General features: G+C 38.4%; 1 protein-coding gene across 1 annotated transcript; it reads left to right on the top strand.

Annotated features, from left to right (window-relative positions):
• LOC109233513 (subtilisin-like protease SBT3.9) lies at positions 484-10,664 on the top strand. Its single transcript, XM_019399403.1, is given in 16 exon segments — positions 484-582; positions 832-923; positions 1,310-1,407; positions 1,495-1,650; positions 1,870-2,213; positions 2,318-2,653; positions 3,208-3,278; positions 3,387-3,641; positions 3,844-3,964; positions 4,123-4,309; positions 4,982-5,536; positions 5,887-5,910; positions 6,350-6,486; positions 6,758-6,901; positions 10,230-10,412; positions 10,488-10,664. Coding segments are annotated over 16 exon segments (2,979 nt in total).

The following is a 15,966-nucleotide window of genomic DNA, read 5'->3' as shown; positions in this document are numbered from 1 at the left end:
CAAAGATCAGGTTCCTTGCATAAGGAACAAATATGACAAGGCCAACTTTTTTGTTGACTAGTTTTGCAATTTGTTATTTAGAGGGGCCGATCTATTTATAATCGCCTATGCATCATTTTTTGAAGGGTGTGCTCTACCCTCGTGTTGTATCAACAAACTCCCTCTTTTTTCTAATACAACACCCCGAGGTAATCTGGGAAAAGTTTAAAAAAAATACATCATACATATACCATATAGTGATATGAAGAAGTGCCCAAGTTATTTTAACCTATCTTTTATTGATTTTCTTCAGTTACATTTAACAAGTGGAACACTTGGCCTTATCACTCGTAAAAAATAGAAAGTATACGTTCTAAAAAATTGAAAAATATTATACCATTTTTAAAGAGTAAAAGTAGCATCATTAATCTACTCGTATTCGAGTGAATGGCTAATATTTACACTTAAATTATGAGCCACGAATTGTTTTTCGACTCAAAAAAGATGAATAATCCAACTTCTTCTCTTGTTCTTTTATTTTTCTTGTTAATATTCACTTGTTTTTGTCAAATAACCGCAAAAGCGGACGATGCCCAGGCTAAGGTAATTTGGATATTCTTGAATTTTATATAAACTTTTTTACAAATTGACAAGAATATATTTGAAACTTAATTTTCGTGGAGAGAGAGTTCTACTGTGCACAATCTTCCGAATAATGCACGAGTGATTTGAATAGTTAGCTTTCTTCTGATTTTATCGAATATTCTTTAATTTGTTCATGTAAAATGACCATGAAGAACAACTAATACTTATATGATATTGATTGTTTACTGTTTTTGATTGTATCTACAGCTTTACATCGTCTGCTTGGGTCACAAGCCACACGATGACCATGAACTTATCACTGATTCACATCATGACATTTTAGGTCAAGTGGCTGGGAGGTATGTATATATATTACATATAGGACGATATCATTTTTGCACTACAATATGTAAAGATATTCATACAATCAATAGTTGATGTATAGTATATTAGGTTACTATTTTTACGAAGCGATATTCAAGAATTTTAAGTCTATGTATTAGATCAATATTATAGAAACAAAATAGCAACTTAAGAAAGTTTACATATTATGCCATTATTTATTTGAATCGTAATTCTGATAATTAACGCGATATAATCACTTAATTAATTTATGCCGATAAATATAGGTATACTAAATTTATTGTCTTAACATGCACGTGAGAATAAGTGACTTGAGTGTGAAAAACTATTGTACAACATTTTTAGTATATAAAGCTTAAACTCGTGTATTTTGGTCATGCAGCAAGGAAGAAGCCAAAAAACTGATGTTATATAGCTATAGACATGGCTTCTCTGGGTTTGCTGCTAAGCTCACTGCTTCTCAGGCCAAACAAATTGGAGGTATTTAATTTCCACTATCACACGTTTCTCGATATTTAAAATTTCCATCATTCTTCACTTAGTTGATATATTTTCTTTGCATTTCAGAATTACCTGGTGTGGTCCGAGTTATACAAAATCGTGTTTACGAGACTCAAACATCAAGGAGTTGGGATTTTTTGGGTCTTTCTAAGAATAACCCCAACAATCTTCTGAACAAAACAAACTAGGGTGATGGAATAATCATTGGCGTTCTAGATTCAGGTTTACATCTTGCGTTTTCTCCTTTGTCCTCACTGTTATATTTTTTCTATCCCCCTAAGAAAATTTGGTCCAGCTAATGTTCATACTAAAAAATATATTGTTTTGATCCTCCAAAGATATCGCCATACCTGTATTGGATCAAACATGGGACAGCGGCATATTTATAGGATCCAAGCAACATAGAGTACTTTAACTCTAAAAAGATCCAACTCTTTGTAGGTATACGGGGAGATTCGGAAGCATTTAACGATGAGGGACTAGGTCCGATTCCATCTCGATGGAAAGGTAAATGCATATCTGAAGGAAACTTCGATGCCACAAAACATTGTAACAGAAAGATCATTGGAGCTCGTTGGTACATAAAGGGATTGATGGAAGAAAGGAAACTAAACGAGACAATGGCCAGGCAATTATATAATTTATCATCATTAGATAACACTGGACATGGTACACATGTTGCCTACACAGCTGCTGGTTCTTATGTTAACAATCTTGAATACTATGGCCTTAACATGGGGACAACACGAGGAGGAGCACCACTTGCACGATTAGCTATTTATAAGGTACTGTTTGAAGGGTGTGACCATTACAGCTAAAAGCTTAAATACTAACAAGAAGAAAATACTTTTGTTTACTTTTTTAATAATATTACTTATGTTTTTAACAGGTATCCTGGAAAAACGCGAAAGGTGTGCCATTTTCTAGTGGTGCTGATATTCTTTCTGCTATTGATGATGCCATAAGAGACGGGGTTGATATATTATCAGCATCTCTTGCTGGTGGTCCTTTAACCTTAGCTGAAGTTCATGCCGATAGTATATTGGGCATAGGATCTTTTCATGCAGTATCCCATGGCATACCTGTTGTTGCTGCTGGAGGAAATAGTGGACCTAACTCAAACACTATCGCCAATACTTCTCCGTGGCTTATAACGGTTGCTGCTAGCAACGAGGATACACAAATTGTTACTCCTTTAACACTTGGCAACAACAAGACAATACTAGTAAGGTTTTTCTGTTATGTTAAAACTTTTATCATTTCGAGTGGAAGTGTTAAAATGGGATGAGATAGGCTTAAAATATGAAAGAAAGTTGTCTCGAACCTATAACTTTTGGAATCTATTCAAACCTAGCGTGAAATAGGGCACAAAAGAAGAAAAGTATCTATATGAGCGACATCAATTGTAATAAGTTGAGATTAAGCTTTAATCGTACAGGTAGATTGGTCAAATAATATTTTTGTGTATATGTGTGTGTATGTGCTAGAGATTTATATGCTAGTAGAAAATATAGGTAGAGAACTTCTATAATGCTAGTGAAATAATTTTTTTATATGATATTGTCCGTCCTTGGGACGAGTTTGTTGTTGTTGTTGTTGTTTTGTTGCATCATGAATAACAATATCTCATATAATCTACTCTATCTCGGTTGGGATAGACGCATAATAGTTATTGTTATTGTCATCAGTTAAAATTTTGATCACTAAATTGATGATTACTTTTTTAGTTTTTTCTTGTACTTACTAGTATGGACGTTTAAACAATTTGAGTGATTGTAGGGTCAAGGACTTATTAAAGGGAAGGGAAGGAGTGACTTTGCTCCTTTGGTCTTTCCTGGCCTTATTACAAAGTAAGCGAAATGTATATTTTATCATCCAATAATACAGATAACAAGTTACTAAATTTTAATTAAACTTAATTATTTAATTTTGTTAACAATTTCATTTTCCATTTGCAGTCCTAAAGACGTCATGTCTATTGCCAATGAAGTGAAAGGAAAAGTTGTCATGCTTTTCTCGGAAACCAAACCGGATATTGTTGGATACTTGATAGCACTAAATAATACAGGAGTTTCGGCTTTTATTTATGCTATGCCCCCTCTTGCTGGAATCGAAGACTTCAATCAAATTGTTGGTATCCCTATACCATTTATTGCCATCGATTTCGAGCAAGGAAACCAAATTGTTGATTATTTTATAAATTGTAAATCCAAGTATGCATATAATATTTCTCCTCCTCCTCCTTTTTTTCTTCTTCCTGTTTTTTATCGATCTTTGTATGACTTCTTGGGTCCTGAAAATAAGCATTACATCAAACATTCTTTAGAAAAAGAAGTTAGTAAATGGCTTGTATATCATGTTAAAGCACCTTTAGTTGTTATATATCAGTGCATTGACTTTTTCTGTTTGCAACAGTAACCAAGATCCTATAATTAAATTGGGCCGATCTGAAGTTCTTGAGGGTAAGAAGACAATCCTAAAGGTGCCTAAGTTCTCATCGAGAGGCCCAAATTCCTTTACCCCAGAAATTCTGAAGGTAAATATATAGTTATATATTTTTTTTACATGAAAACTGCTCTCACAGGATATACGTCAACAAGGGTCTCTTATGTCTAAATATAAAAATTTCTATGTTGCATTGTTTCCTTTAATCATTTCCTATTTATAAGTTTAATTTACCGAATATTATTGTAGCCGGATGTTGCTGCTCCTGGTGTAAATGTACTCGCAGCATTTATTCCTCGTTCTGGAGACAATGGATTCAAACTTCAGTCAGGAACATCTATGGCAACCCCTCATGTCTCAGGGATTATTGCACTCCTCAAAGTCGCACATCCTAATTGGTCTCCTGCAGCTATCAAATCCGCACTTGTAACTACTGGTAATATCTTATGGATTTAAGTAGATAATATTTTTATACTATATATGAAGTCCAGCTTGTTATAATAATTATAAGTTATCATATTAAACTATCAAGTATGAAGAGTTACGTTAACCATTGTTAAAAAAACTTATACACTATTATTGTGTATAACCTAAACTCATATCTTATGTTGTTTCATTGAGAAAATAGTGTAACCTAGATGCGTTATATTTGCACTACCAGTGTATTTTAACCTATTTAAAACATGTTGTTTCCTAAGTTTTTTAGGTTATCAACTTATTATAAATAATTATCTATTGTTATAGATTACTTTAAATCTGACAATGCATAAGCAAATTTATACCGTCAGTATCCATAAGTAAACTTTGAAATACATAGTCTTTCCTTCCTTTCAACATCTTTTCATATGGTTTTAAATTACATACCCTACTGGTGTAAAAAAAAAAAATCCAATTTTCTATTTATCGAAATCTCAATCTTGTGCTAAGATAACCTTTATTTTGACTTTTGATACTGCATTTCTGTAAACAAATTAAAGTAATTCTACTTTGAAACTTTTGGCATAAACATATTATAATAAAACCAATAAAAACGATATATAGTTCAAGTAGCCTTTTTATCTTTTGGCGATGTCAGATGTAATAACAAATATTTTAACTGTACGTGTAGCATGGAACGAGGACACATATACATCTGAAATCTTTTCAGAAGGAGCAGGAGACAAACTAGCTGATCCATTTGATTTCGGAGGTGGAATTTGTAATCCGAATGGAGCAACAGATCCTGGCTTAGTCTATGACATGGATAAAGATGATTATTTGAATTATCTTTGTAGCTTAGGTTATAGTAATGAGATGGTTTATAATGCAACTACATATTTATCCTCTAGCAAAAATTCAACTGCAGCAGGAGGCATTGTATGTCCGATAAAAGTCCCCTCTAGGTTGGATTTGAATCTCCCTTCAATATCTATTCCAAACCTCAAGAACTCAGTTACTGTCAAGAGAACTGTTACAAATGTTGGAAATGTCAACTCCATATACAAAGTATTGGTGAAACCTCCGAGAAATACTGCTATTAAAGTAAGTCCACATGTCTTGACAAAGAAGATTTCTTTTGAGGTCAAAATCACATCTACTCACCAAAGTAGTACTAAATTTACCTTTGGAAGTTTGGCGTGGAGTGATGGCAAGCATTTTGTTAGAATTCCTATTGCAGTGAGAAAGCAAATAGATGTGTAAATTAAAGAAAAAAGATCTTGCTTTAGAAGTGTGGCATGGAGTGATGACACGCAATTTGTTAGAAGAAAAAGGTGTATAGTGTGCTAGTTGCTCAAACCCCCTCCCTCTTAGTTCGTTTTCTTCGTGTTTTTCTTTTCCTTTTTTTTTTTTTTTTTTTTTTTTTTGCTTGATGTAATTAGATAGAGAAGTGAAGAATCAACAAATAAGAACGACTTCAATATTTCTGAAATGTCGAATCATTTGTGCTTTTTTGTAGTTTATGATTCTGTATTCAATATTTCCATGTGGGTAGAAGACTTGCAAATATTTCTCATTTTTACGCAATTCCAACTTCATCTTATCTGAAACCATATTTAAGTCATAATAAACTTATTTAAAGATACTATATATTTATCCAATTTTTAGTGACAAACTACAAACTGTTAATGCAATTGCTGGTAGGGATAAAGAACAAGAGCCTTTATTAATCACTATCATAAAAGTTAAAAAAGAACTAAAAATTATATATAAGCTATCTCTGAGAAAGCAAGTAGAGGTGTAAAGAAAAATGTACCCAGTTTAGCTTTAGAAACGTAGCATGTAGTGATGACATGCAATTTTGTTAGAAGGAAAAAGAACTTACTACGTCGTTATGAGTATATTATTCCAGAAGAAAACGATAAAGCAAGTGGATATAGATGTCTAATTAGTTACTCCTAGTTTTGTTCATGTTTTTCTTTTCCTTTTTTTTAATGTTAAATAGTGAAGTGAAGATTAAAGAGGAACAAATTCATCTATGGGGCCCAATTGGATACAGAGGAGGCTGGCAATACTGTGGATGCTAATCGAGATGAAGATAGTGGATTTGAAGAGGTGGATGAGTACGAGGAATGCAATTCAACAGATGAGGAAGAACTTGTCAAGGCTTTTGGTCCTGGCTCTTCCTGGAACAGAGTAGACGCTGATGATGCTATTATAAAACATAGAAATGATCTTATCATGAAAGAAAATCTACCCAAAGAAAAAAAGAATTTAGAAAGGATGCCATCATTGGCCCCTTAAGAAGAGCCAAAGTAAAGGCATCCCAAAGTTGTGCCCCAACCACTAAACACCCCCATGATTGAGACGATCATATGGAATATGAGGGGGTGTTAAGACCAGAGGGGCTTTCGCAAGATTAATTTTTTTAGTAAAAATATACAAGATTAAGATTGTTTCAGTTCAGGAGCCATTTTTCGAAGCTACACAAATTGAGCAGCATAGAAGAACATTGGGTTTGGAGAAGTGTAGGGCTAATGTTAATGGTAAAATTTGGTTGTTTTGGTCTGCTGAGTTTGAGGCAACTGTCATAGCAAATGATCATCAACTGGTTACTGTGAAGTTTATTAAAAAAGGCGATGTGGAACCTTTTTGGATGAGCTTTGTCTATGCTAAAAATAAAGAACATCTGAGGGTTCCATTACAGGATAGTTTGAGATAATGCAATTCTAGCAAAAAGGGACCGTGTGTAACGATTCGATCGGTCGTTTCATGAGTTTCAGCCTCGTTTCTCCCATTTCTGTTTCCTTATATGTTGTTCAACTGTATTTCATCACATCGGGTTGGTTGTTCTGTGTTCGGAATGGTCTTGGAGTGATATGAGACACTTAGTTTCTAATTTATGAGCTTTAGTGGGAAAAGTAAACCGGATATTGACTTATGTGTAGAAGGTCTCCGATGTGAATTCTGATGGTTCGGATAGCCTCGTTAGATGATTTTGGACTTAAGAGCGTGGTCGGATTGTTTTTTGAAGGTTCGTGGTAGATTTAGGCTTGAAATGGCGAAATTGGAAATTTGGCGTTTTTCGGTCGGCAGTGGAAATCTTGAAATCGGGGTCGGAATGGAATTGCTGAAATTGGATTAGGTCCGTGATTTTATTTGTTACGTGTTTGAAAAATTTCAGGTCATTCGGGTGAAGTTTGGTAGGTTTCAGCATCGTTTGCGAAATTCAGATGTTTGGAAATCCTTACGCTCGAATCCGAGGATGATTTGGTATTTTGATGTTATTTTGAGCATTCCGAAGGTTTGAATATGTTTGAATGGTGATGTGTGACTTGTTGGTATGTTTGGTTGAGGTTCCGAGGGCCTCGGGTGTGATTCGAATGCCCAACGGGACATTTTTGGACTTGAGAAGTTAGCAGATTTTGCTGGTTTTCTGTTGCAAAAGAGTTATTCTTCGCGATCACGAAGAGGAGTTCGCGATAGCGTAGGCTTAATTGGGGCAGAGGTGGAGTTGTTCTATGCGATCGCAGAGATGAGGTCGCAATCGCATTTTTGTCTGAGGTTGTGCTTCGCGAACGCGTGGCCCGTGTCGAGTTCGCATAGAAGGAAGTGAGCTGGTGATCTGTTTAAGGGGTTGCTCTATGCGACCGCGTGAAGGAGGTCGCCATCGCGTACGTCTGTGTGGCTTAAGTTCGCGAATGCGTGGAACCTTACGCAATCGCACAAGGTTAAATGAGGGGCAGTCCATTATTTTGCTTCGCGATCGCAATGAAGGAAATAACTGGGCAGAATGTTTAAGTTCAAAAACGAGGGTTTGAGTTCATAATTTCTAAATTCGATAGAGAGCTCAGGAGAAGGTGATTTTGGAGGGGATTTTCAGAGGAGTAATTAGGGCAAGTGTTCTTCACTCAGATTTGGTTAAATTCCATGATTGTGTCTTGATTTCTATCATATAAATTGGGAGTTTTTAGTGAAAATTGGGAAAAATGGAAGAAAATTTGGAGAGTGATTTTGGGGATTTGAATGGCCATTTCATATCGGAATTTGATGAATTTGATATAGGTAGACTCCTTAGTGAACGTACTTTCTAGTTTTGTAATTTTTATCGGATTCCAAGACCTGGTCCCGGGGGTCGGGTTTGGCTAATTCCGAGATTTTTTATTTAATTTGAGAATTTTTGCATGGGCTTTACTCCTCTAGCATGTATTAATGATGTATTATTGATTTTGGTTAGATTTAGAGCATTTGGAGGCCCAGTCTAGAGGCAAAGGCATCGCGGGTTAGAGTTTGGTCCGGTTTGAGGTAAGTAATAATTGTAAATGTTGTCCTGGGGGTATGAAACCCCGGAATTCATTCGTCTCACTATTTTGAGGTAACACACACGCTAGATGACGAGCGTCATGGGCGTGCAACGTTGGGGATTGTGACTTGGTCCGTCCCGTAGCAACTATTAAGTTGCATTTGACTGAAACTACTTGATACTACCATATGTTAGAAAGTATTACTATGTTTTGGGCTGGCATGTGCCAGCTGTTTGGACCCTCAGGGGATTTCTTTACTAATGTTCCTCACTGTTTTGATTTAATATCTATACCCAGTCGTGCTATGTTTTACTGATTTCATAAATTAGTCTTATTTAGTCTGATTTGATGCATAAAAGATATTTTGGGTTAAACATCTTGTTTTACTGTTAGCCCGAGTGTCTTGAGAGGTTTCTGACTGAGTAAGGCTGATGGCCTGTGATGTGAGGATATCATGAGATTGGGCTGCGCGCCGCAACATATTGTATTGCTTTGTGATATATAAGAGGTCGAGAGCCTGATTTATTATGCCACGAGATGGCTTGTGTTAGCGCTTAGGCTGTAGGAGCCCCTCCGGAGTCTGTACACCCCCAGTGAGCGCGGGTACCCAGAGTGAGTGATATGATGTTGCCTGATGGGCTGTTCTTGATTCATGTTGTGCCCGAGGGGCGGATTATGAGTGATTGTGAGGTTTTCGAGGGGCTGGTTCTATTTGATATTATGCCAGAGGGGCGGTTTACGACACATGTCTTGACCGAGGGTCTATTTATGACTATCATCATTTTTGCTCTAAACTTTATCGATTCTCTTTTGAAACTGTTAGAAAGACATTTTGAAAGAACTTTTACTGAAATTGGAGTTTAATGAGATAATTGATTTTTATACTGTTTTGGAAACATATTGTACTTACTATAGTGCTTTGACGTGGAATCATCTGATTTCTTACTGCTCAGTTTTCATATACTTTTATTACCTACTGAGTTGGCGTACTCACATTACTCCCTGCACCTTGTGTGCAGATCCAGGAGTTTTGGGACGTGATAGCAAGCGCTGATCCATCATCCATCGCGGATACCTAGAGTCGGCAAGGTAGCTGCATGGCGATCGCAGCCTTGATATTCTCCCTCTTATCTCCCTAAGACTATTTTTAGTATCTTTGTTTCTAGACTATGATAGTTTATATTGTACTTAGACAGACCTTAGTAGATACTCGTGACTTGTGACACCCCGATGTCGGGCTTGTGTTGTTTTTTTCGCACCTGTCATTTTTACTTATGTTATGAAATTTTATTAACTAATGGCTTAAAATGTCTTTAAATAAACACTAGTTTGATTTGGGATTAGTGTTGGCTGGCCTAGTTTCATGATAGGCACCATCATGATCGGGTCGGTTTTAGGGTCGTAAGAAGTTGGTATCAGAGCCTAGGTTACATAGGTCTTACGAGTCATGAGCGGGTTTAGTAGAGTCTTGCTAATCGGTACGGAGAAGTGTGTACTTATCTTCGAGAGGTTGTAGAACCTTTAGGAAAAACTTCACATTCTTGAATTCCTATCGTGTGAATTTGTTGATTCTGGTAACTAAACTTCTGTTATTATATTCTCTCACAGATGGTGAGGACATATGCTACCGGACAGGATGGACGACCACCAGTCTCATCAGTTGGTACATCTAGAAACCGAGGACTCGGTCGAGGCCGTGGTAGGGGCAGGGGTGTAGCCCGCACAACAGTTAGGGCAGCACCTGCGGATCCACCAACCGGCCCAGTTCATGATCAGGTCCCAGTTGCCGACGCTCCAGGAGTACCAACTCAGGCACCGGTTGTGCCTATTGTTATCCTAGGCCTTTAGGAGGCCCTAGCTAAGATTTTATCAGTGTGCACTGGCTTGGTTCAGGCGGTCTCAGTTACTACGGCCGCAACTACTTCTCAACCTGGGGGAGGCACCCAGACTCCCGCCGCTCGCACACCTGCCCAAGTCCTGCAGGGACTTCAGACACCGGGGGCGCCTCGACCCCGACCGGTTACAGCTACTCAGTACTATGTAGCTCCTATTATGCTAGAGGACGAGTAGCGCAGGTTGGAGAGGTTTGGTTGACTTCATCCTCCGTCGTTTAATGGTGTTGAGGGTGAGGATGCATAGGGTTTCTTGGATAAATGTTAGAGGATGCTTCGGACGCTGGTATTCTGGAGACCAGTGGGGTTTCGTTCACTACTTTTCAGTTCTCCCGGACTGTACTTAGTTAGTGGAAGGCTTACGAGAGGCATAGGCCGATTGGCGTAGCGCCCCTTTCTTGGCAACACTTCTCCATTCGAGAGGAGTTACGCAGGTAGTTCGCGCAGCTTCATCAGGGTGATAGGTCTGTGACACAGTATGAGATGCGGTTTTCCGAGTTGGCTCCTCATGCGGTCTGGTTGGTACCCACAGACCGGGAGAGGATCGGGAGGGTTATAGACGACCTCGGTTTTCAGCTTCGGTTGCTTATGACCAGAGAGAGAGTATTTGGTGCTACTTTTGATGAGGTTGTTGACATAACTCGACAGATTGAGATAGTTTTTGTTCAGGAGAGGGTTGAGAGGGAGGCCAAGGGCCTCGTGGTCAGGGTGGATTCGGTGGTGCTCCTCATAGAGGTCAGTTTCAGCATGGCAGAGGTCGTCCATTAAAACATGCTCAGTCAGCTCGCCCAGTTTATCATGGGGCATCATCGAGCCACGGTTCTCATAGTTCTCATCAGGGCCATTCAACACTCAGTGCCTTACCAGCCAGAGTTCGTCCCGTGGTCTATCAGTTCAGGGCTCTTCCATGTCAGGTTCTTCTGCTAGTAATCCCGGTGCTAAGGGTTCCCTTCAGTCCACGTCTCTGGCACCAAGGGGTTGTTATGAGTATGGAGAGCTGGGGCATATGTAGAGGCAGTGTCCTAGTCTTCATGGGCGTCCGCCACATTAGAGGAGTTAGCCATCGACTTCAGCACTAGTTACCTTCACCACCCACCCGGTCANAGACAATATTCCATGTGGGTAGAAGACTTGCAAATATTTCTCATTTTTACGCAATTCCAACTTCATCTTATCTGAAACCATATTTAAGTCATAATAAACTTATTTAAAGATACTATATATTTCTCCAATTTTTAGTGACAAACTACAAACTGTTAATGCAATTGCTGGTAGGGATAAAGAACAAGAGCCTTTATTAATCACTATCATAAAAGTTAAAAAGACTAAAAATTATATATAAGCTATCTCTGAGAAAGCAAGTAGAGGTGTAAAGAAAAATGTACCCAGTTTAGCTTTAGAAACGTAGCATGTAGTGATGACATGCAATTTTGTTAGAAGGAAAAAGAACTTACTACGTCGTATGAGTATATTTTTCCAGAAGAAAACGATAAAGCAAGTGGATATAGATGTCTAATTAGTTACTCCTAGTTTTGTTCATGTTTTTCTTTTCCTTTTTTTTAATGTTAAATAGTGAAGTGAAGATTAAAGAGGAACAAATTCATCTATGGGCCCCAATTGGATACAGAGGAGGCTGGCAATACTGTTGATGCTAATCGAGATGAAGATAGTGGATCTGAAGAGGTGGATGAGTACGAGGAATGCAATTCAACAGATGAGGAAGAACTTGTCAAGCCTTTTGTTCCTGGCTCTTCCTGGAACGGAGTAGACGCTGATGATGCTATTATAAAATAAAGAAATGATCTTATCATGAAAGAAAATCTACCCAAAGAAAAAAAGAATTTAGAAAGGATATCATCATTAGCCCCTTAACAAGAGCCAAAGTAAAGGCTTCCCAAAGTTGTGCCCCAACCACTAAACACCCCCATGATTGAGACGATCATATGGAATATGAGGGGTGTTAAGACCAGAGGGGCTTTCGCAAGATTAATTTTTTTAGTAAAATTGTACAAGATTAAGATCGTTTCAGTTCAGGAGCCATTTGTTGAAGCTACACAAATTGAGCAGCGTAGAAGAACATTGGGTTTGGAGAAGTGTAGGGCTAATGTTAATGGTAAAATTTGGTTGTTTTGGTCTGCTGAGTTTGAGGCTACTGTCATAGCAAAGGATCATCAACTGGTTACTGTGAAGTTTATTCAAAAAAGGCGATGTGAACCTTTCTGGATGAGCTTTGTCTATGCTAAAAATAAAGAACATCTGAGGGTTCCATTACAGGATAGTTTGAGATAATGCAATGCTAGTAAAAAGGGACCGTGTGTAACGATTCGGTCGGTCGTTTCATGAGTTTCAGCCCCGTTTCCCCCATTTCTGTTTCCTTATATATTTTTCAACTATATTTCATCATATTGGGTTCGTTGTTCTGTGTTCGGAATGGTCTTGGAGTGATATGAGACACTTAGTCTCTAATTTAGGAGCTTTAATGGGAAAAGTAAACCGGATGTTGACTTATATGTAGAAGGTCTCCGATGTGAATTCTGATGGTTCGGATAGCTTCGTTAGATGATTTTGGACTTAAGAGGGTAGTCGGAATGTATTTTGGAGGTCCGTGGTAAATTTAGGCTTGAAATGACGAAATTGGAAATTTGGCGTTTTTCGGTCGGTAGTGGAAATCTTGAAATCAGGTCGGAATGGAATTGCTGAAATTGGATTAGGTCCATGATTTTATTTGTTACATGGTTGAAAAATTTCAGGTCATTCGGGTGAAGTTTGATAGGTTTCGGCATCGTTTGCGAAATTCAGAAGTTTGGAAATCCTTAGGCTCGAATCCGAGGATGATTTGGTATTTTGATGTTATTTTGAGCGTTCCGAAGGTTTGAATATGTTTGAACAGTGATGTGTGACTTGCTGGTATGTTTGGTTGAGGTTCTGAGGGCCTCGGGTGTGATTCGAATGCCTAACGGGACATTTTTGGACTTGAGAAGTTAGCAGATTTTGCTGGTTTTCTGTTGCAAAAGAGTTATTCTTCGCGATCACGAAGAGGAGTTCGCGATAGCGTAGGCTTAATTGAGGCAGAGGTGGATTTGTTCTATGTGATCACAGAGATGAGGTCGCAATCGCATTTTTGTCTGAGGTTGTGCTTCGCGAACGCGTGGCCGGTGTCGTGTTCGCATAGAAGGAAGTGAGCTGGTGATCTGTTTAAACGGTTGCTCTATGCGACCGCGTGAAGGAGGTCGCCATCGCGTACGTCTGTGTGGCTTAAGTTCGCGAATGCGTGGAACCTTACCGATCGCGCAAGGTTAAATGAGGGGCAGTCTATTATTGTGCTTCGCAATCGCAAGGCTAATTCCGCGATCGCGATAAAGGAAATAACTGGGCAGAATGTTTAAGTTCAAAAACGAGGGTTTGAGTTCATAATTTCTAAATTCGATAGAGAGCTCAGGAGAAGGTGATTTTGGAGGGGATTTTCAGAGGAGTAATTAGGGTAAGTGTTCTTCACTCAGATTTGGTTAAATTCCATGATTGTGTCTTGATTTCTATCATATAAATTGGGAATTTTTAGTGAAAATTGGGAAAAATGAAAGAAAATTTGGAGAGTGATTTTGGGGATTTGAATGGCCATTTCATATCGGAATTTGATGAATTTGATATAGGCAGACTCGTTAGTGAACGTACTTTCTAGTTTTGTAATTTTTATCGGATTCCAAGACCTGGGCCCGGGGTCGGGTTTGGCCAATTCCGAGATTTTTTATTTAATTTGAAAATTTTTGCATGGGCTTTACTCCTCTAGCATATATTAATGATGTAATATTGATTTTGGTTAGATTTAGAGCATTTGGAGGCCGAGTCTAGAGGCAAAGGCATCGCGGGTTAGAGTTTGGTCCGGTTTGAGGTAAGTAATAATTGTAAATGTTGTCCTAGGGGTATGAAACCCCGGAATTCATTCGTCTCACTATTTTGAGGTAACGCACACGCTAGATGACGAGCGTCATGGGCGTGCAGCGTTGGGGATTGTGACTTGGTCCGTCCCGTAGCAACTATTAAGTTACATTTGACTGAAACTACTTGATACTACCATATGTTAGAAAGTATTACTATGTTTTGGGCTGGCATGTGCCAACTGTTTGGACCTCAGGGGATTTCTTTACTAATGTTCCTCACTGTTTTGATTTAATATCTATACTCAGTCGTGCTATGTTTTACTGATTTCATAAATTAGTCTTATTTAGTCTGATTTGATGCATAAAAGATATTTTGGGTTAAACATCCTATTTTACTGTTAGCCCGAGTGTCTTGAGAGGTTTCTGACTGAGTAAGGCCGATGGCCTGTGATGTGAGGATATCATAAGATTGGGCTGCGCGCCGCAACATATTGTGTTGCTTTGTGATATATAAGAGGTCGAGGGCCTGATTTATTATGCCATGAGATGGCTTGTGTTAGCGCTTAGGCTGTAGGAGCCCCTCCGGAGTCTGTACACCCCCAGTGAGCGCGGGTACCCAGAGTGAGTGATATGATGTTGCCTGATGGGCTGTTCTTGATTCATGTTGTGCCCGACGGGCGGATTATGAGTGATTGTGAGGTTTTCGAGGGGCTGGTTCTATTTGATACTATCATCATTTTTGCTCTAAACTTTATTGATTCTCTTTTGAATTTGTTAGAAAGACATTTTGAAAGAACTTTTACTGAAATTGGAGTTTAATGAGATAATTGATTTTTATACTGTTTTGAAAACATATTGTACTTACTATAGTGCTTTGACGTGGAATCATCTGATTTCTTACTGCTCAGTTTTCATATACTTTTATTACCTACTGAGTTGGTGTACTCACATTACTCCTTGCACCTAGTGTGCAGATCTAGGAGTTTTGGGACGTGATAGCAAGCGCTGATCCATCATCCATCGCGGATACCTAGAGTCGGCAAGGTAGCTGCATGGTGATCGCAGCCTTGATATTCTCCCTCTTATCTCCCTAAGACTACTTTTAGTATCTTTGTTTCTAGACTATGATAGTCTATATTGTACTTAGACAGACCTTAGTAGATACTCGTGACTTGTGACACCCCGATGTCGAGCTTGTGTTGTTTTTTTCACACCTGTCATTTTTACTTATGTTATGAAATTTTATTAACTAATGGCTTAAAATATCTTTAAATAAACACTAGTTTGATTTGGGATTAGTGTTGGCTGGCCTAGTTTCATGATAGGAACCATCATGATCTGGTCGGTTTTAGGGTCGTGAGAAGTTGGTATCAGAGCCTAGGTTACATAGGTCTTACGAGTCATGAGCGGGTTTAGTAGAGTCTTGCTGATCGGTACGGAGAAGTCTGTACTTATCTTCGAGAGGTTGTAGAATCTTTAGGAAAAACTTCACATTCTTGAATTCCTATCGTGCGAATCTGTTGATTCTGGTAACTAAAATTATGTTATTATATTCTCTCCACAGATGGGTGAGGACAATATGCTACCCGGGACAAGGGATGG

This window comes from Nicotiana attenuata, chromosome 10, assembly GCF_001879085.1.
Source record: "Nicotiana attenuata strain UT chromosome 10, NIATTr2, whole genome shotgun sequence".
Lineage (NCBI taxonomy): Eukaryota > Viridiplantae > Streptophyta > Magnoliopsida > Solanales > Solanaceae > Nicotiana > Nicotiana attenuata.
Note: the sequence above shows the minus strand (reverse complement) of the source record. Positions and strands in the feature narration are given on the sequence as shown.